This window comes from Erigeron canadensis, chromosome 6 (assembly GCF_010389155.1).
Source record: "Erigeron canadensis isolate Cc75 chromosome 6, C_canadensis_v1, whole genome shotgun sequence".
NCBI classification, from domain to species: Eukaryota; Viridiplantae; Streptophyta; class Magnoliopsida; order Asterales; family Asteraceae; genus Erigeron; species Erigeron canadensis.
This window is the reverse complement of record NC_057766.1, coordinates 35,396,000-35,417,639: the sequence shown is the minus strand read 5'-3', so window position 1 is coordinate 35,417,639 and position 21,640 is coordinate 35,396,000. Positions and strand designations below refer to the sequence as shown.

The following is a 21,640-nucleotide window of genomic DNA, read 5'->3' as shown; positions in this document are numbered from 1 at the left end:
AGGGATGTTAAATGTATATGGAATGGAAGGGAATGGAGTTTATATTTTGTTGTCTGCCATCTGCATCATCGACGGTTGGTACCTAAAACTCCCCCTCTATTATTTTTTTTGTATATATTGTTTTGCTTCCATTTGAAGGCAAAACTTCTACTACTATTCTACACGACTACATATACGCAAACAACAAACATACATACTATTTCATAAATAAAATATTAAAAAAAACACTTTGTTGTATAAACTTTTGTTAAATTAATCTGATATATTCACCAACTTGTTATTTACATTTTGTTATGATATATGTTCAAAGAAAATGGGGTTATTGATCATATCATTTGTTAAAGATTTTAAGTTAAATGGTGAAGATTTTTTATAGTCTAGTCAAATTCTCTAGTTGATGGATAGAAGTTATTATTATTATTATTATTATTATTATTTTTAAGAAAGGATATCAAGATTCCTGCACACTTATCATTATATATTAGATTTTAGACCCGCGTCACAAGTTTTATAACATTATCAATATATAAGAATTAGTATATGGAATAGAAAATAATACTTGTATGTTAAAATGTAAAAATATACTCAATTTTTTAAAATTTTTTTTTGAGATATTCAAATGTAAATACTGAATGCTAAATCATATGATAGTGTAGCAGGGTTTCTTTTATACAAACTCTTCTAGAGAAGCAATATCTTACCTTTAATTACACAACTGACCGAGTTCTCATTGATGTCTTGTAAAAAAGTATTTTTATTTTTGTTAGTCATGGTTCTTAAGAACAATAAAAGTAACAGTTGGTTCATGGGTTTTCAATGATTCCGTGTGTTGTGCTTTTATTTGTAGGGTTCAGTTTATCTATGAAGAATTTGTATCCTAAATATAGTTTGATTTCAATTTCTAATAATAACAATGATTATCTTAATTATAGCCTGATTACAGTTACTAATAACAAAAATATTAAATTAATAATTATTTTTAAATTAGGTTAAAGTGTAAGTTGGTGATAAAAAACCAAATGATTATCCTAATTATAGTCTTATTACAATTATTAATAACAATAATATTAAATTAATAATTATGTTTAAATTAGGTTAAAGTGTAAATTGGTGATAAAAAACTAAAAACTGTATATTAATTATTTGTAGATTGGGTTAAAGTGTATATCAATTAATTTTATGAAATTGAGGTCTGTGTTTTTTTTTAAAAAGGATACCAAGATTCTTGCACACTTATCATTATATATCTACATAAAATAATAATTGTTGGTAATGAGATTTGAACCCATATTTGTTAATCGAATGATTATTCTTCATTCTTTGATAAGGGTCTTTCGAGACCAGTAAAAGATCACCTCACTGGCATGCAACTACAAATTACGTGAAAATTTATACAAGAAGTTGTGTTATCTGGAAGGGATCGAGCAACCCTTCTAGCACTCTGCCTCTATTATATCTAAGGGCATAAATGTCAAATGAACCTAAACTTGGGGACAAATGTAATACAGTAACTAACAACTATATATGCCCAAAGCACACATTCAATAATTGGAGACCAACGCATCACATTGGCTTCAAAAGCAAATTTCTTAGTGGCGAATAATAAGAAGTTACTAAAAAAATAGCATGTAATTAACGCTAAGCTCAAGAAATAGTTGTGGGTTATAATAACATTGCATAAGAAATGATTTTGTTCCATCTTATTATATGTGCCAAAGGGACACATATTATATTGACCTTAGTTGTTAGTTAACAAACGTGACTATTTTAAAAGAACCAAAAAATCTATTGGTGGAAACAAGAATTATTATAAAACAGTTGCATTTAATTGTTAGGTGGAATGAAGACATCTTGAATAATACTCCAAACAGCTTGGGTTAGGACTCAACAACTTATAATATGCTTACCAATAATCCAAGTTAATTTTGATGTACCCCTCCTAACACGCATTCATACTAAACCCCTCATGAAAACCATATTCTTCTCCCTTCAAAAAAAAAAATTTTTTTAAATTAAATTAAGATACAACACAATTTTGGGTTGTTTTTCTATTCTTTTTTATAGTTATGTTTTAATGTATTAACTCTATCTTTAACGCGAAAGCAAATGAAAATGAGACTCGAAAATAGAAGTTTCATACCCGGTTTTGTCTTAATAGAATATTTGTGAATAAGGACATGTACTAGAGGATACTTTTTGATATCTAGTTAATTATAAAAATGGTGACACCATTAGTAAAAGTAATTAGCTTGTGAAACGAATGTGATTATATTGCTACTAGTAACACATCATTTTCAGATGGAATGTAAAAGCACAATAACTTGCATAATTATTAGTACTACTTCTATGGTCCAACCCTAACCAAGTATGATGTTCATGGTTGATAACCCTTTGGTTCAACTCTATTAACTAAATCAATTGGTGATACAACGCATCAAATTTGAACACAAAATGACACGTTTATCTTAAGGTAACTCAGTTAAATCCCGGGTATCATTAGTTTCAAGTGCCCTTTACTTCAGCATTCATAGCATCACGTCATGCCGAATCACAAATAGCTCTTTGAAATTCTTAGGATCATAGGTAGTCGAGACATGATTAGGCCTTGGAATATGATCTAAATTTTTCAAAGTAAGAGTGACATAATCTTTCGATCAAGAGGTTTGAACTGATGAGTGGATTGTCGAAGTCAAGAAGTAGTAAGGAGCCAAAGTGGAAAGAATAGAAGAAAAAGTAGACCGACTAATAGTTAAAGAAACAGAAGGAGCAACAAATGACAAAATCCACTCTTTTCTTCACACATAACCCTTCACCTTTACAAACTCTTACCAAGTTATGATGTTTAGCCATATTATATCTAGGGTTATGTCTGGGTGCCGTGTGCATACATTCATGATTAAGGCCTTGATGTTTGTGACTTTTGCAGTTAGAAGTTGTGTGTAACTAATCCCTTGTTTGCGAAAATATATAAATGACAAACCAATTCTAGGTCTATGCGACGTGTAAAGTGAGGTAAACGTTAATGCTGTATGTTTTACATATTCTTTGACTGATGAAAAGAGAATAAAGAAATATGCAACTGCCAAGCTACTAAAGGTGAGCAAAACTTGATAATGCTTAAAGTTATACATAAATCTCACTAAAGGTGATAATGCACCATTGTTACATACATAAAAGATAATGTGTATCAGGTTAACACCGCAAACCAAAAGGAAATCACTCAGCCTGAATCTAATACTTGACATCGTAACATAATCTATGCACAAACTGATATTTTCTGGCCTGATCTGATCTGATCTGATCATATAATAGCTATAGGCTACAGTACAAAGTATGTCGGGCTATGGATCCCTATGGCGAACACAAAAGCCACCTCAAGGGACAAATTGGGCTCCGGTCACCACCTTTCAAAACACGGATGAAAGGCCACAAGGGGTCAAGAAACAAAACAATGTACATATCTGCCTACACGTATGCTAGACTTCAGTCATCCTTTCCAATCTGCTTAAAGTAAGCTTTATCTGCATTTGCAAGCCGGTCTTGGAACAATGCCCACTCGCTTTTACACCTGTCTCTTACCTGTTTGTATAAAAAGCAGCAGCAAAAACTCATTTGTATGGTCCAACAATATAGTAGACAATCACTAGAAATGTGAAATTCACTTACCCCCTTCCATGGCGCTTCACCATTCTCAGATTGACCCTGAACCAACAGAAAAACCATCATGCCAACAGTTTAAAAAAAAGAAGATAGCCCCCTAATGCTTCAAACAATAAATGATAAATCACCTGGCTCCCCAACGAAGGAACAACTTGATGAATGATCCATTGTGAATCCACAACACCGATTTTCTCATGTGCAGGCTGTGAGATGAAACATTGGTGACCATTTGTCAGATTAGGTGATATCTTGTAGAAACATCTATACGCAGAAGGCAGTAAACCAAGACCAAGTATAACCAGAGTACTAAATACTTGTTTCATGTATCAGATCTTGCAGTGGTTTTCTTAATGTTATGGAGTATAAAATTACAAATCATTTCATATGTTTCAAGGCTTGAAAATTAACCAAGATACTTATTAGGAAAATAGAGAATAAAAAGTTAAAAACTGACCTTAACGCATCTTCTTAGTGCAAAATCCAAACCCCATCCATGCACCAAATCATTCTGCAAGAACATAATGAAGGCTGGAGTTATCATTGCTGCAATTGAAAAGATATGAACAGAAAAAAGTTTTGTACTAGACTGAAGACAGGAGAACCTCTACTCTTCTCATGAATTCGGTGACCACATGTCATCAAACAATATAGTAAAATATATCTTTACCTGAATCATATGCCATACACACCGCCAAGCTGCTCGAGAGAACACAGGGGCCATAATCTCTACAAATCTAAAGTTACATGCATCAGAGCTGATAAATCATACATGGTGGGATAGTACTAAAAAACACGACTCTTGAAACAGTACGCGCGGGTGAATGGGTGTGTGTGTGTGTGTGTGTGATAGAGAGAGAGAGAGAGAGAGAGAGAGAGATATTACGCTGCACATGGAGGCAAATGAGGATCACTGCACCATCCTGGTTTCTCTTCTGTATCCCTGTGGATGAACAGAGACATAGGACTAAGTATGACCACATATAGAAACAATTTCAGGAAACACTATACTAATATATAACTAAAAAGTCATAACCTACTTGTGAACTTCTTTATCACCTCTCCTCTTTGTCATTTGCCATGTTAATCCATTATTGGGTTCGAGACCAGGTTGAGAGATCTCCAACCCATGTTTCTTAACTAAATTGATATACCTGGAATGCAATGCATATTATTAATCAGTCAGTATCAGAAAATACCGTACGGAACAATTCAAGTAGATAGGAGAAAAATACTTGTCTGCATTGAAGTGTTCAACACCAAGATCTTCATCCCAAATGAATATATAGTCATATGCTGCTACAATATCTGGATGCAAAAACCTCTTTGCATACCACCTATGAATTTAGTGAAAAACAATAAACACAAGGAACAAGAACAATGTGATAAACAAAAAAAGTGTTTGCATTTTCAAAGAGAGTCAAACGGTCATACATACCACTTGGTTTGTTTCTTAACACTTATATGTATTGCCTGCTTTGCCCATTCATATTGATCCCACTCTGTAACTAGGCCATCATAGTGAAACAGCAAGATTTGGAAATCCCCAGAAAACTGCAAATAGTAATGACCATATCTAAGTATTCCAAAATTAGCATCGGGTCTAATGAACACAAAGGAATGGCTATTGTGAAACCTTTTTTATTGACTTATCAATATTATCCCTCTGACCCCAACCGACAGTGAAAGTTACCAAGTACTTTGGCTTCTTCTTCAAATCCTGAAAAGTCAAACAAGTTATAACTCTAAGCAGGCAACTGCACTTACATAAAAAGCTAACTGAGATGACCAATCAACAAATATCACACTGTTGAAAAAAATTTCATGTTCACATTGTAATATTTAGTGAATAGAATAAAGCTTAATAACCAACATCACAATGTATGCAAATACATAACCAACACAAAATTGTTTGGTTTCAGGGCAAATTTCTGCATACATACCTCACTAGGTTCACCCCATAATCTTCTTAAAAACAAGTCGGTTTCTGGGACTACAATTCCCGGAGGCAATGACTCTGCACCGCGTGGATTAGATGGAACATAGATCTGAAACAACAAAACAATGAGATAGTGGCTCAACCAACACGCAACTTAGAGGAGTGTTTCATTATTAATCAAATGTCTTGAAATATTATTCAGATATGATGCATGCAGGGAATTTTGTGAAGCATAGAACACAACTTAACTTATAGAATTTCCAACATATATTTTGCAGCATAAATGGGTTTATGTTCAGGGTTTGCACAAGTAAAAAGACATTGTAACAAATAAAAATCTATTTGTTGCAACAAGCAATTACGTCAACGTTAGCTACAATATCCTCACAAGATATACCTTAGGTGTTGCGGGTGTATTACCGGAACCAAGATTTTCTGGAAAACTGCGTTCAAGAGATTTGGAGCGATCCTCACGCATTGTTATATCAAAGGGAGAATAAATGCTTGATGGTAAGATAACCTGCAAGATTTCACAGTAAATCAAATACATGGTTTTTGTAATAGAAGTATATCCAAGATTCAGCAGTTACCTTGGTGAGAGAAACAGATGGAAAAGAAACACCAATGAAATAACCGACAGCAATTCCCATAATTGTAGTTATGATTAGTTTTGCACTTCCATTCGACTTTTTGAAGACACCGCTGGATCAAAAATACCAAAAGTGGTTAACAAAATATAGCTCAATTGAACACATATCAAATATATGATGGCAAGCCAGCATAGCACATCTACAAGTGCAATTAAATGTGTAGCAAGAATATCTCAACTAACCTGCGATACATGCCTTTCATTGTGTTAAAAGTGTCGAATGTCAGATATCAATCTCTAAAGAACGTCACAAGCAATTCCTTATGGGCTTACAGCATCCTCCAGAATACTACAGTGAAAAAGTTTTGAGCCAGAATACCTGAAAACCATTAAAAAAAAAAAAGAGTATCTAGTTAAAAATAAAACGACCTACATTACAGAAGCACAGGGTGGAATTCCAACTAAGAATACAACAATCAATATAACAAACAAGTCATATGCTAAGAATAAGATAACACACAACACTCAAATGACGCCATCAATGTTATCAGAGACCCTGAAGCAAAGGTGGAAGGTGTAAAGTGGGCAGGGTGGCAGTTTGGCACCAAAGCATGGCTCAATCAGTACCCGTACCCGCAAAACACACAGGTCACTGGAGAGATCTTTGAGAAATTAAGGGTCTTGGGTTCGAGCCCTGCCTCCACTGTGGCCCACTGTGCCATGGTAGTTGCCAGAGAAATTCCTTGTAGGGTGGACAATGGCTGGTGCCAAAGGCAATAGGGATCAGGGAGTTCCCGTCATTTTACACCTTTTAAGAAAAGTTGGGAACACTCTGACAATGATATCTTAAACAATTCTATATCCCCTATCCCCTACACCAATCATTTGTCGAGGAAACACAATATCACAATAACTTCACAAAAAAAAAGTTTCTTTTAAAAAAAAGGAAAGGAGAAATAGAAGAAAACAAACTTTTCTTCAAGCCCTACATGCAATCTCAAGTTATGAACATGCTCAGTTTGGCCCAGACTTGTCTAATCCTCCTTACCTTCCCACACAGCTCATAAACTGTAAGGGCATCACTATATAACCACCATGGCACCATGGGTTGAATGATGAGTAACTGATAACTAGTAACTGATAACTAGATTAGATATAGCGAGATGGAGAACTTGCCCTTGCAAACAGGCAACTACGTTTACTAACCACTGAAAAATTATGTCTATGATCCTCTTGTTTGAAAAATACAGTGGCACCACAAACTTTAGAGGTACCACCGTCTTCTGTACTTTAGAGGTATGCAAGAACTGACCCATGTGTAGAGGCTTCCCTAGAACATTAAGCAGTGCATATAACTTTTTTGGATAGCAAAAAGATGCTACAACCATATAGTCGTCTTCTTATTTCAGTTTTATGATAATGCTAAACTTCTTAGTGACTTGTAACGTGCATTTAGATTCAAATCATAAGTAACCATATCAAACGTTGAACAAAAGATATTAAATTGTTCCGTACATACCATGAGTACCAAATGCTTTTTCATCTTTAACAAATCTGAATTTATGTGGTTTAAAGTCATGAACCGAAGAGGATTTCAGACTATTACCCTTTTTTGTTCTAGTACACAAATGATTATAAGAATATAAGGTGAGGTTTAACTGGTTTAAAATGTTATAACGACAACAGCGATACTCAATCCTGTCATGATCATGTCAATGATATACCGGTACTAAGATATATCATGTTAAATTGCAAACTACTGAACTCTATTTAACATGTTTCCGCATTTACAAAATAGATGCCCCATAAAGACACATGAATTTTATAATTAAATTAGAATATAAAAATTGGATTGATTATTGGCTTACAAAGGTATATCTTTTAAGATTTAAAAAGGATTGTTTTTTTTGGATTTGATGTTCACAATTGTATTGCATTGAAGTTGTCAAACTGTCAAATCAATTAGATATGAATACTTGACAAAGTAATACTTGCAGTATTTTCAAATGACTTTACCTAAATGAGAAAACAATTAAATGTGTTTACGTATTTAGCTATTGACCGGATCTTAAATTTGAAGATATATCTCCATCATTTTTATGTATAACTCCCTTTCACTTCTAATAATAGATCGACGATCGCAATTCTGTTTCTCTCTGGTTTCACAAGAATGATCAGTTTCATTATATTATAGATGTTAGAGAAGGTCAGCTTAAATTTTGTAGGTAGGCTGGCTTATTGCTCGTTTTTCTTGTTCCTATTTTTACTCTAGAAAGATGGTGAAAATCAGCCCAAATTAGAAATTTTTAATTCAATAGCCATTATAAATGATGCCAATAGCTAAATAAGAACAAAGTCAAGTCAGGACGAAAAAGAATTCACTGATCATCGATAAAAATAATCCATCATATCGTTCTCATTATTAGCACTCGAAGGATAGTTATCCAAAGATCTAAGCAATGAATCCGTAAACAAATTCTCGAAACTTAAATAATGTCACAAATGTCTTAAACATATCATACTAAATGCCAAAAGCAGTCCTAACGAACATCCGAAATCACTCATTCAACCGGCATTTTTTCTGATTCGAAGCCGACAAAGCTACGTAACAATTGATCTACAGTATCAATCACCTCAACAACATCCGCATCAAAAATAACAACACATGAACTTCAAAAACATAAGATCTAAAAGTTCAAATCAAGTGATCCGACTTAGCTCGAAAAACATCAAGCTAGTAAATCGTAACTATAAGCACAATATACATCAATTATAAACCCTAAATCACATCGATGCAGCGGAGATCAATCATATTACATCAAATGTGCAAATAGAACACGTGCTAGGAACTTAAGTAAACATAAATCGATATATGTATGCATATATATACATGTATGTATATGCATAATGATGAAGATATAATGAAATTCAAGAGATAAAATAGGGTTAGCAGATACTTACAGTTTTTGTAGGAGACGCTGAAGAGAGAAAGAGAGAGAAATGCAGGTTTTTTTTTTTTTTAGTTCTCCTGAGACATCGGTATGAATTCAAGGGGAAGGATTTTTAATTGCGGCGAAATATTTATTTTTATTTGGATTTTGATAATCAACCGTATAAAATATTTACTCGTATATTTTTATAATCGGTTTGTAATATAAAGGGTAAATTTATACAAATTATTGACAGTATTAAAGTTGTCGTTAATAAAATACTTTTCATTTCTATCTACATATAATTGGAACATCTTTATCTACATATAATATCTTCTAAATTCACTATGTAACCTTAAAGGTGAGATTTTATCAAGGTTTCGGGTTTGAGTCTTTAGTTTCTTATCTTAAGGTATTTTTTATGAGAAGGTGGTTGGAGGTCTAGTAAATATCTGGTTAAAATTCTCCGACTTATCTGAATCGTAACTAACTTTACAGGGGGGAAAAATTAAGTCATTTTAAATTATATTAGGACGGTACTCGCACGTTGCGGCGGTGTAATCATGGTGATGGTGACGTTGGGCGGTAGCGGCAATGTAATAACAAAGGCAGTGGTGGAGGTGGTGGAGGTTTTAGCGGTGACGATTGGTGGTGGTGACGACAGCGAGTAGTGTAGGTTATTGATGTAATTTGATTTTGATGATTTGCCGGAATGTTGAAATTTATAATTTTTTACAAAGACTATTTGCTTTGTAATATAGTATAGGCACTAGTATTTAGACCCGTGTCCAAAATGAGTTACAAATATAAGTTGGCTCGCCTATATCGATATATTTTGTTACAGGCCAACATTACAATAATGTATTTTTTATTTGATTTAGATGTGTACCTCTCGATATTCCGTTTTCTTATTATATAATTGATTATTGAAACTTTATATAATGATGAACCATGTTTTAAGTTATCTTTTGTTACATCTGTTATACCTTAATTAATTTTTTATATTTGTGTGTCTGTTTTTCATAAGATTTCTTGAATTGTTGTTGATTATGTTAATGAGTTTGTGTACGTGTGGATGTTGAATTTTAAGCTTCACAAAATAGAAAAAGATATAAAATTTTTGTTTTATAATACAATACAGATAACAAATCTTGTTTACTTTAATTATAAAAAGTAAATTAATCTTCTAAACTTTCTAATAACTATTTTTATTTAAAGAGTTAATTAATCTAATAACAACGTATACTTAAAATATACTTTAGCATTTACATAATTAAACACAAATAGATAATTTAAAACTTAAATTAAACAAAAAGCAAACTTTTATGTATCTATACAAGATTTTGAGATTATATATGATTAATTTTTCAGTATTCATACATATGAGATTAACTCTAAAAAGTTATATGTTAATTTATTTTTTTGATGAGTTTATAAATATAAAAATGCCAATATAACTAAACCATTTAAAATGTTGAATATAGTTACTTTAATCAATTTTTATATTAATTATATTAATATTTAGATAACATGTTAGAATTTATAGTTATATTTATATTCATAACATCTTATAAGAAACTTGACCCTTTTTGTTTTTTCAGAAAATAATTTGACTTACTCAAATTATTCATTTTTTTATAATTATTTTAAATGGAAGCAGCCTCTCTACTTAGGTAGAGGTAAGGTCTGCCTACATCTTAACCTCCTCCATGCACCGTCGAAGTATTAAGACTCAAAATTTGTGAAAGACAGCACTGAGCAGTTACTTACTTATTTGAATTTATTTATAAATACTTAAATAATTTTTTTTCAATATATATCTTTAAACTCCTTTGATATAAATTATTTTTACATTAATAATCATAATTCATACATTTACCATTACCATCTGTCGTCGTCACCATTGCCAACACCATCACACCCACGTGATTATTATTAGTAACTAATTTGATTTTATTTTGATATAGTAAGCTGCATGTATTAATAAGATGAGGTGTCCACGTTTTACTCTCTCAATTTGATCCCCTGTCTTTTTCTTAATACGCTTTCATCTTTTCCTGACTCTTGCCCATTAAGTTTGTTTTTTCATCCTTTGTCTTTTTATCTTGTTTTTAGTTTAAGCAAAACATTTTAAAATATTGTCATTTCACATTACTAACAACTTATATTGACAGTAAATTCTAATTTTAATATGAATAATAAAAATTTGAAGAACATGTAAATGTTAAATATTTTAATAACCATCTATTATTACATATTATGATTTTAGTTACATTATAAACATTAAAATACTATATCATGTACTACATTAATTGCCTGTTAATAAAGCGCAAGGTCGAAAGTGGAACATGTCGTTGTTCCTGTCTGTCTATGCTTATGCTCTTTTCTACTCCTTTCGGATTCCCTCGTTAAAATATCATAATTTAAGTAAAATCACGTACTTTGATGTGTAGCGTTTGTTTGTATTACAAAAAATTGCCTGAAAAAAATATCACATTACTTTATCAAAATAATTTCAAATATTTTTTTTTTTTTAAAAGTGTGGATCATTTGCTCGCAACAGGGGATCTAACTTACATTGTTCTAACCGGGTCCGCGCTAGAGAGCCCCCTCACCCTCAATACCTAGTAAGAGAAGAAACTCCCAACTAAACCACTCTGCCAATTAGGACTCAAACCTGATTCACTGGAGGGCTTTTATGATTCCTTTTAAATGTCCTTTCCATGTCTCAAACTCAAAACCTTCAGCATATAAAACTGGTGTTCAACCACTCAGCTATAATGGGAAGTACATCCTTTTCTTTCAAATCTGTAAATAAAACTTAAAATTATTTCTAATCCTCTAACAAACCCAAAATAAGTAAACAACCTTAATACAACAAATCTACGATGCCATGTGGAGTTCATTATAGGGGTAACAACAAAACAATCCATATGCCGCCCACCCACTCGGTTGACCTCTAAACACATTTCAAGTCCCAAACACGTTGTGACAAACCCAATTGTACAATGTTGAGAATCATACAATATATGTTTCACTTGAGTATATTATTTGACTCCAAAGTCCGACTTATGAACTACAATACTACATTACTACGTATAGTTTTGACTTTTGAGCATATATTGATTTCTTTGAAATGAAAATTAAGTAATCAAATATACAAGTAATCGCAATCGGCATCATAAACATCGCCATATTTCTTTTGATTATACAAGAAATACATAGGGTGGCCAACAAACTAAAGACCAAACTTTACTCTCCATATACTTACAAGTTATCTACCATGTTGGAACCCACAATTTACAAATTGATAGATGATCACACATATACCTCAAGGGTATCTTAACCAAATACTAATATCAATGAGAAATGATAATATATTTTTATTTCAAATATATTCTTTCTAGAGGTGCAATAAGCGGTTAACCGATTTCGGTTATTAATTTTAATAACTGAAACCGGATATTTTTAGAAACAATAATAACCGGTTAATAATCGATTTTTGTTTGAAAATAAGGATTGGTTCCTAACCGATGGTTAATGGGTTTGTACGATACCGGTTCCTAACTGGTTACTTATGTTAAGTTAACTGATTATTTTGTGCACCTTTCAATACAAGTATGGGGGTTAAATAGTTAGTACTTGTTATGGGAGTGATCATGGACCTCAATCCAGCTCGACCTAGATACTAAAAAATACTAGAAAAGTGAATTGAGGATCGGACAATGTTTCATGGGTCAGTTTCAATCCGTTTAATAATCTGGTCGCGGTTAGCCCATGATTAGCCAAAGCCCAAATCATGTGATGGAAGAACCTATGTATTTTGGATAATGAAGCAACACTAAACTTGTTTTATACATCCACATGACTTGATTGTGCTATGAAAGAAACAAACTTGACTGTATCAAGTAGTACTAACTTTCCTAATATCATAAGCAAACAAAACTTTTTTTTTTTTAGTTAGAATGGATGCATAGCTCCTTTACTCTTCCGGGTCGGGTTCTCTGGGGCCTCTGGGCTCATGTGTATTGGCAATAGGGCATGGTACTGCTGATGATGTTTTTTTTTTTTTTTTCACCAAAAATCTATACAGTAGCTCATTAGCTCTTTACAGATCATAGACTACACTATATATATTTTAATGTCTAAGTAGTCCATATGTATCATCTCTATTATCCATAGTAGTCATTCTTTTTGTTCAGTTGTATCTAACTTCTATTCCTTTCCACCATCAATCAGCATCCCTTCTTCAAACAAAAACCAATCCCACCTGCAGAACCAATTTTTCATAATCTTGGTCTATGCTCAGCCATATTTATTTCCCAATTCTCTTTCAACTCCTCATAAGTTGTGCATTGTTTAAACTTTAAACTCAAAATTCTCAGCTTAACACACTCCACAATCTTTTCCTTTATTGTTTCCTTGGGGATTACAATCTTTTTGAATATTCTACTATTTCTTTCCCTCCAAATCCAATAAACACTTGCAGCAAATACAAGTCTTTGTACCACATTCCACACCTTGTTTGGACATTTTGAATTTATAAACCAAGTAACAATTTTCTCCCACTCATTTGGAATATCACTCCCTTTAACTTTTTTCTTTACTTCCTTCCAAATCCAACTAGAATACTCACAATAAAAAAACAAATGGCAAACAGAATCACTTTGATTTTTGCAAAATACGCATTCAAACTCATTCTCCGGATACCACTTAGCCAATTTATCTTGGGTATTAAGTCTACCTCTCATTGCTAACCAAACAACGAACGCATGGCTTGGAATACATTGAGTGTACCAAACCATCTTAGCCCACTGCACTTTGTTACCATACTCCCTAGTATCGTTCCATACATTTCCAACAGAAAATTTAGTCTCTACCCCTTTTTTATTAACCCATACTAATCTATCATCTAATTGATTCTCAAGATTAGGAACAACAACATTTGTCAACTCTACAATCCTTTCTTTCCACTCGGTTGGCCACTTCCATTCCCCATTACCAATCATATCAGCAACGGTGGCATTTTCCTTTAACTGTGCAGCTTTTATCATGGAAACAGTAACATACTTACTCAACGGGCATAAGCAAACAAAACTTGTTTATATATACATCCACATGACTTGGCATCAACAGAATCACTTGCTACCTCATTAGCATATAAGTTAACATTTGATTCCCATTTAAACTTTTAAATATAGACAATTATCTAAAATTAAATTATGTTATAATCATTATATGATTCTTAAACTGTACAATTTTGCAAAATGGACAAGAGTAAGGAGGTAAATCAAATTAAAGAAATATGTGACTATGTGAGGGAGATTTAATTTTAATGCACCTTCATTTAATCACTAATGAAAACACGTGATTTTAAAATCGAGCTCTAATTAACTTGATTTCATCGGTGCAGCCCAAATGGTTACTACTGTATTTTAAATTTTTTAACAAATGACATCTACACATATATGCTAAAAACTCTCTTAATTTGGATGAAACGTGGGTCTTTATTTATAATAGCATGGGTTGGTTCTGAAGCACCATAACTAGACACAAAGAGCCCGACTCAAAAACCACATTGGTGAAACCTTTTTAGTCCTAGCGGCTGGAGGGAATACGGGTCATAGCCATTCAGTCCTTCTCCAATAGATCCAATAGCAGTAGATTTTAACCAGCCCATAAACATTACTTTTGGGCCTAGCCCACTCCAATGGACTTTAGGAAGAACTTCAGTCTCCAAGAACGACATTCACATCACTAATCACTCCATCGGACGTGTAGCTTTTTCTCAAAGCGTAAAGCCAAAAAAAAAAAAAAAAAGGGAAAAAAGGAAGACGACGGATTAGTCGACATTTTTCACAGGTACAGTTTCTTTTATTATTATATTGTTTTAGTCTATATATTAGATACAACTTACAATCTTACATGACCTTTTGTTACTGATTTTGTTATATGAATACTTATAACTCGATCAGTTGAGCAATCTTCACCAAAAAGTTGTAAGCAAAATAAAAAATACGAAAGTATGAAACAGAAAAAAAAAAAATGACCAAGAAATATTGAAGTTTCCTATTATCATTCTAAATTTCTAATAGGAACTAAAGCAAAATAAATAAAATTACTAATACTAGAAAACATGTCAAGGTAGAGAACTAAAATGTAAGATTGCCATTTTTGGCCTATAAAAGTATACAAATTTAATTTAATCGATCCCAACAAGTTAAGTCATTTCTTAACAAATTTTATCCCTTTCCTCCCCTCCAATTCCCATTCGTTTACAAATGGGAATCAATCATTCCAACATTTAAAGAAAATAAACATAAAAAAAATGAATCTGTTAGATATATATCATTACAATCAGAAAGTTGCACAATGTGAAGGAAGACCAGTTTCATGATCAACCATCACTACCTCAGTAACAGTGCAATTAATCACATCTTGTCTCAGTTTTGATCCTGCTGATTTCAACCCCTTCAATGAAACTGCTTGATTAAACAGATTTATGGATGGCAACTTTGAAGCCGGTGGCATTTTCCCATTTGGCAAATAGTTTCTAAAGTCATCCTTCAACAAGGGAACCTCGAAATCAGTCTTGTTATGACGAACGACGTTGTCTTTGGCACTAATATGCGCCCCGGGCTCCATATGGTTCGTCGAAAAGCTCATTTGGTTAGGGAAGTTTGGGTACAAACTAACATACCCTCTCAGATACATCATGTCAATCAAAAACTTCTTCCATGAAGCTTGCCATCCATTTGTTCTTGATTTCGGGATTTGTACAGGGTTTTTCTTTGCATCTTCGGTAAACCTCATGTTCATGTACACATAAAACTCTCTCCAGTGTTTTGGAAAGAAAACCGCACCCCAACTACACGGTAATTGATGGAGGTAAGGTGTGTTTGGATGAATGTGTTTAAAGTATTCGGTTGCATTCCATTTGGGTCGTTCTTTAACGACCTCAACCAAACGTGGTGTGTATAAAGAGATTGACGAAAGTTCAGGGAATGAAACTTGAGGGTCATAGTGATATGACAAAAGTGCGTATTTTACCCATAAGTAGTAATAAGGAGAGACTTCGATATCGTCTTCTAATAGAAGACCAAAGTCATCATCAGACGACGGGTACCAACTTTCACTAACCGCTCGTATTAGACCTCCTTGGATGATTCGTCTTCTTAGAGTTTTTGGTCCATGAGGCCAATCAAAGCTCTTTATGAGTCTTAGAGTTGAGTTGTCGACTCGAGTGTCCATGTTGAAGCTTATTGGGACCTCGTCTCCTAGGTAATATGCATCCTTTAGCGACTTGAGTAGCCTCATTAGAGAGTTCACTCGGTTTTGAGTTATAATGTTCACAGATATCGTCATTCGGTTCCAATCTGTTTTTGATCACAATATATATGATTAGTATATATAATTCTTAACATAGATTATAAATGTAGTCTGCGACGGCCCTGAAGATTTAAATGCTCAGTTCAAGGGGGGGAAAATGTCCCTTTCCCATAGCGAATTCAAATATATGAACCAAAATTATGATCGACATGGTTATAAACTTACTTGGTAAAGCGGTTGAGCGAATATCAGCCATCCAAAGAGCCTTTGTAATGGTGGGTCTAGGCAAATGAACCAGAGCCGAACCATTTGAATTTGTTTCAGTAGCCATTTTCAAGGCTTTCTTCACGCTTGAATCGATATCATCAACTGTGATCACGACACTCGGGTTATGAACCTTGATCAATCCTTTCATACTAGCATAAACTGCTTGCATCACCGGCACCTCAGAATTTGAAATTCCTGAAACCGCACCTACACCCAAGTCAAAAATCTTAAACCTTCTTTCTTTACACACTGTTTTTGGCCAATGCAGGGCTAATGTGGCTTCCTCACACGAACAAAACCCGCCCCCCGGGACTACAATGTAAGCCTTTTTCCCAAAAGTTGATCGAAACTTCTCAAGGAGTGGGGCCAAGGCTTTGACTTCGTCTACTGAGTGAGCGTAGAAAAGGGCGTCGATTTTTTGAGGGTTCATCGCGGCCCATTGAGTTACGTAGCCGGTTGAGAGAGCTCGCCACCATTGGTCATCTCGGACTTGAACCACGTCTTTGAAAATGACAGTGGTTTCAGAAACGTAGGCAAGTCTGTGCTCACTGTCGCCCCAAGTTTCCTTATCCTTTGGGTCGACAGGGAGCACAAATGAACCCGCGTTTCTGTACTTCTGAAGTTGGTAACTGCAATATTAAGTTGACAAGTTAATCCACAAACATTTTATTAGACATGATAAATACGTACGGAGTATTAACCAAATAGGCATGAATGATGTCAAATGATGGGATTACACATGATTAATCTCCAATGCATATCAGCATATGGCAATGCTTACTATTTTTATAATTTCTATTTTTAAACGAGGGAAGGAATTTGTCAGATGTTCATTGTTCAAGAGAATTATTTTAAGAAATAAAACAAAATTATTGTAGTCTCATAAATCATATAAGTTAAACATCTATTGATTAATATTGTTATTGCTTTTGTTAAGAAATACAAGTAGTTGACCAAATCTTTTGAAAAATAAACAAGTACTCGTATATATTAGGTGTTGATAAATGCATGCTTCCAATAATAGAAGGCAATAAAGTTCTTATTTTATAACCAAATTCAACTTAAGTTTATTTTAACTACACTTTGGTTGGATACGATAGAATTAAGTTTGTTTGGTCGAAATAAATTTACATATGAATTCTAAGTACGCATAGATGACTTTGTTTCGCTAACAATATATATAATTGAAATTCAACTTTATCATTTAGAGAATTCAAATTTGTATACGTTAGTGTCATAGTATTTCAATTAATTTTATAAGCATATATATCTACAATTGGTATTTGAATATTCCTAAGACGAGTTGAAATTTAGAATATATATACTCGTTTTTTAAGATGACGTGAAGTTAGTTAAATAATGGACTAGTAGTTTAGTTTATTGGATCTGTACCCAATCCATTGTAGGTACTAAGTCAAACATGTCTAGTTCATCAACATATATGTATGCACATAAATAGTGACATCCATACGGGGGTCATATATAATCATCATTAGCTAATAATAAGCTTAATTAATGTCGACTCAAAAAAGTTAATTAGCTATTTGTGACACTAATTTACTCAGACATAGATTACAAAACTTAAGATCGTAAAAGACAGTTTAAAGACGCAAGTTTATTCTTGGTAAAGTTGATTCCGGCCGACGTACGTACATGTTAATTATTAGTAATTTCTAAAATGTTATACAGTTGATATTAGATAAATAGTTATAACTTGGTTCTACTACGTACCCGGCCTTCTATGAAATCATAACGTACCTTAGATGCAGATCTTCGCCTGTCATGAACGTGAAAGGAGTCTCGATAAAAAGAGTTTTGACTAGTTCCGCTGACAGAAACCAAGAGCTTGAAAGAAAATCAACCTACACATGCACAATATTAAGAAAACATATAATCAGCATTGAAACAATTAATACTTCAAATAAACACATAGACAATTACTTTTCGTATTAAGTGTCTTTGACTTTCAAATTTGTTTTCCATTGACCATAAGTATGTATTATATAATAGTTGATAAAATTTATATCATTGAAAAATATATTAAAAACCCAATCTAGTCATTTATTTTATATCAAATATTATATAATACACTAAAAAATAATTACGGTCAAAGTTCAATGAAAAAGACTTTGAAAATCAAATTAAAACATTTAACATTTGACACACGAAGTAAAAGTTAATAACAATAGCCACTTAACACAAAGGTTGCAAAGCTAGGTTGATTTGAGCTGATTCATAATGCAGGTTTTTTTTTCCTGAAGGACTATTACTTCTAAACTTCTAAACTATCCCAGATAATACAAAACTATATCATGACAAAAGATTCACACAATGCTTAATTATTTAAAAAAAAATTAAATGTGAAATACTCTTCTATTTTTATGACACAAAAAGAGTTTGTAGTTACAAATTACAATTAATATTAATAAATCAACTTAAAAGTATGAAGCATGATTACCATATTACGAGTATATTGTTATAGAAGGTAAGGATTCTCTCAAGTTACTCGACTTGAGTAGTCAAGTTGTGGGAATCTTAACCTTTGAATTAAAAAAGAGTCAAGTTGTGGGAATCTTAACCTTTGAATTAAAAAAGAGTTAAAATTAAAAGATTAACTTTAAATTTTAACATTCAATTTTCATCCAAAGGTTGAGATTATAATAACTTGACCCTTCAAGTTACTTTCAACTTGAGGAGGGATCACCACACATTATAGAAAACTTTTTTTTTTTTGGGATAAGTATCTTGTAATGCAACAAAACTTTGAACGAATATCTACAGTAGGAAATAACTAAAGTTGTGTGTATTGTATGTAAACAACTCAAAAATAATGTTTATTATATGTAAGAAAATGTATTCAACCAATTAAAATCAGACAAGTGGCACCTCTATATGGTTGTCACGTATGTTTTCTTACATACAATAAACATTTTTTATAGTTATTTACATACAATACACAAAACTTTAATTATTTCCTACTGTAAACATTCGTCCAAAATTTATTACATTCCAAGATACTTATCCCATTTTTTCTTTTAACATTTGTTCTCTTCAACTTGCATTCTTTTAAACACTATTCAGTTAGTTGTCCACTATAATTTGAATAGCATAATAGCAATAGCAATAGCAATTTAGGACACTTCCTATCTATTGACTATGCAGATACATTTGTAATACAAATATAGCAAAACAAATCTACTTCGACATTAGGATATAGAGTGTATCATTAATTAAACTAAAAATAGAAACATGAATAAATACATGAGTAAAGTTTGTCAAATAAAAATGCCAGGAGAAAGTAATAATTATTATATAAACGAACCTGGACAATTTTATCAACTGTAATGTCATATGCAGGGTCAGGCAAATATAGTCCTGCTTCTTTCGATCTAAATTTGCGGTAACTCGGAAACGTAAAATCCTTTTGCCGGAACGGCAAGATCCTTCCAATACTCCCCAACACCGAATTCTTATATTTTTCGGTTCCAGCAACATGTGACATGATTTGCAACATTTTTGTCCCGGGTATCATGTCATCATCCAAAATGTACACAAGATCAGCTTCGGTTTGTAATGCCATTTGAAACCTCCCATAGTACTTGAAATCGTATGTCGAGCTAATAAAACTTATCCTCGTGTCGTTGTAGCTCTCGACGATTCTTTTTAAACCGGCCTCGTTTGGGCTTCCAAATGAAAGCACCCAAACATGATGAAAAGGCAGAGTTTGATGTAACAATGACTCTATTTGAGAACACAGGGTCTTACGTTTAAAATGGTTTAAAATAACCGTAACTTTTGGTGTATTTTCTGGACTTTTCATGTCCCATTTCGACTTCATTGCCATCAACTCTGTTAACGACTCGGTCCCAATGTTTTTGCTTTGAAATTTAAGCACTTCATCATAAAGCTCTCTTTTGATCTTGATCATAAGTGCATCGTTGGACTTTTTTTGTTCAAACTCGATTTTTTCATGCTCACAAACTTCAATAGGAGTCGAGATCGATACCATGGGTTGTGGTTCGAGGATCACGTTTGAAGTGGCTTCTTGATACCGGCTTATAACGTGTGGTGGAATAATGTAATGTTTCCAATGTTGCGCGATTCTTGAAGCCCAAGTGAAATCGGGTTTGGGTGTAGTACGTAAATCAATGGATGGGCTCATGTAGTATAACAAGAAAGTTGCATAAACAGCAAATGCAAATTGAAGGCAAGTAAGGAGGGTCACAAGTCGGGCCGATGTGCTCTTTTGTGACCTCCATTTGTTCGTTTTGACACCGTTGTCACCCAACATTCCGTCTAAGTAATCTGAGCTTCTTGTATTCGGGTTACGGGCCAAGCCCATTCCTAAAACCAATTCCAAAGCGAAAATGTTTAAAACGAGTCAAACTCGAGCTTTGATCAATGAAGATTAATGTATTGGCCGGAATAAATTGTGTTGGTTTTGAATGAATGAAAGAATTTTGGTGAGAAAATGAAGATTGCGGGAAGCTTGTAGCAAAAGATATAAGTTACGTACGTTATATATAGAAAGAAGAAGGGAGGTGGGGGGAATGCAATTAGCATGAGAAATTGAAGAAAATGTCACATGGAATTAACGACGTATCATAAAGATTAATGATAGTTCAAGAAACCAAAATTAAAAAAAGCCACTTTTGTTGCCGTATAAATGGCAATCCCACTGCGTTTTCATTGCTAGTTACCCCTACATTTTATTATAAAAATATAATTCATGGCTTAATTTGTAAGAACTTGTATGACTTATTTAGTTATCGTACGTTGAATAAGAAGTTTGATATTAATATTTAAATATGCTTCAAACTTATAATAAAAGGTTAAATTGATATCATATAAACATACTTTTAGGTAACTATTTAAACCTATCCCAAAATGAATAGATTTAGGTAAATTCATGACATAATAAGACACATT

General features: G+C 33.0%; 3 protein-coding genes across 3 annotated transcripts; all 3 read right to left on the bottom strand.

Moving 5' to 3' along the window:
- Positions 1-3,111: 3,111 nt before the first annotated feature.
- LOC122603003 lies at positions 3,112-9,241 on the bottom strand. Its single transcript, XM_043775616.1, has 15 exons — positions 9,147-9,241; positions 6,429-6,564; positions 6,187-6,298; positions 5,994-6,116; positions 5,601-5,705; positions 5,294-5,377; positions 5,096-5,211; positions 4,893-4,994; positions 4,698-4,811; positions 4,544-4,600; positions 4,328-4,394; positions 4,115-4,168; positions 3,789-3,863; positions 3,667-3,702; positions 3,112-3,579 (listed from the first exon to the last, which is right to left on the bottom strand). Exons 2-15 carry the CDS (start codon positions 6,446-6,448, stop codon positions 3,484-3,486), a joined length of 1,161 nt encoding a protein of 386 aa, XP_043631551.1. The 5' UTR covers positions 6,449-6,564; positions 9,147-9,241; the 3' UTR covers positions 3,112-3,483.
- A 4,160-nt stretch (positions 9,242-13,401) lies between these two features.
- Positions 13,402-14,169, bottom strand: LOC122604784. The gene has a single exon (XM_043777651.1). The coding sequence runs from the start codon at positions 14,167-14,169 to the stop codon at positions 13,402-13,404; it is 768 nt and encodes a 255-aa protein (XP_043633586.1).
- A 1,163-nt stretch (positions 14,170-15,332) lies between these two features.
- LOC122606264 lies at positions 15,333-21,105 on the bottom strand. Its single transcript, XM_043779227.1, has 4 exons — positions 20,034-21,105; positions 18,470-18,573; positions 16,670-17,340; positions 15,333-16,491 (listed from the first exon to the last, which is right to left on the bottom strand). The coding sequence occupies exons 1-4, from the start codon at positions 21,051-21,053 to the stop codon at positions 15,473-15,475; spliced, it is 2,814 nt and encodes a 937-aa protein (XP_043635162.1). The 5' UTR covers positions 21,054-21,105; the 3' UTR covers positions 15,333-15,472.
- Positions 21,106-21,640: the final 535 nt, after the last annotated feature.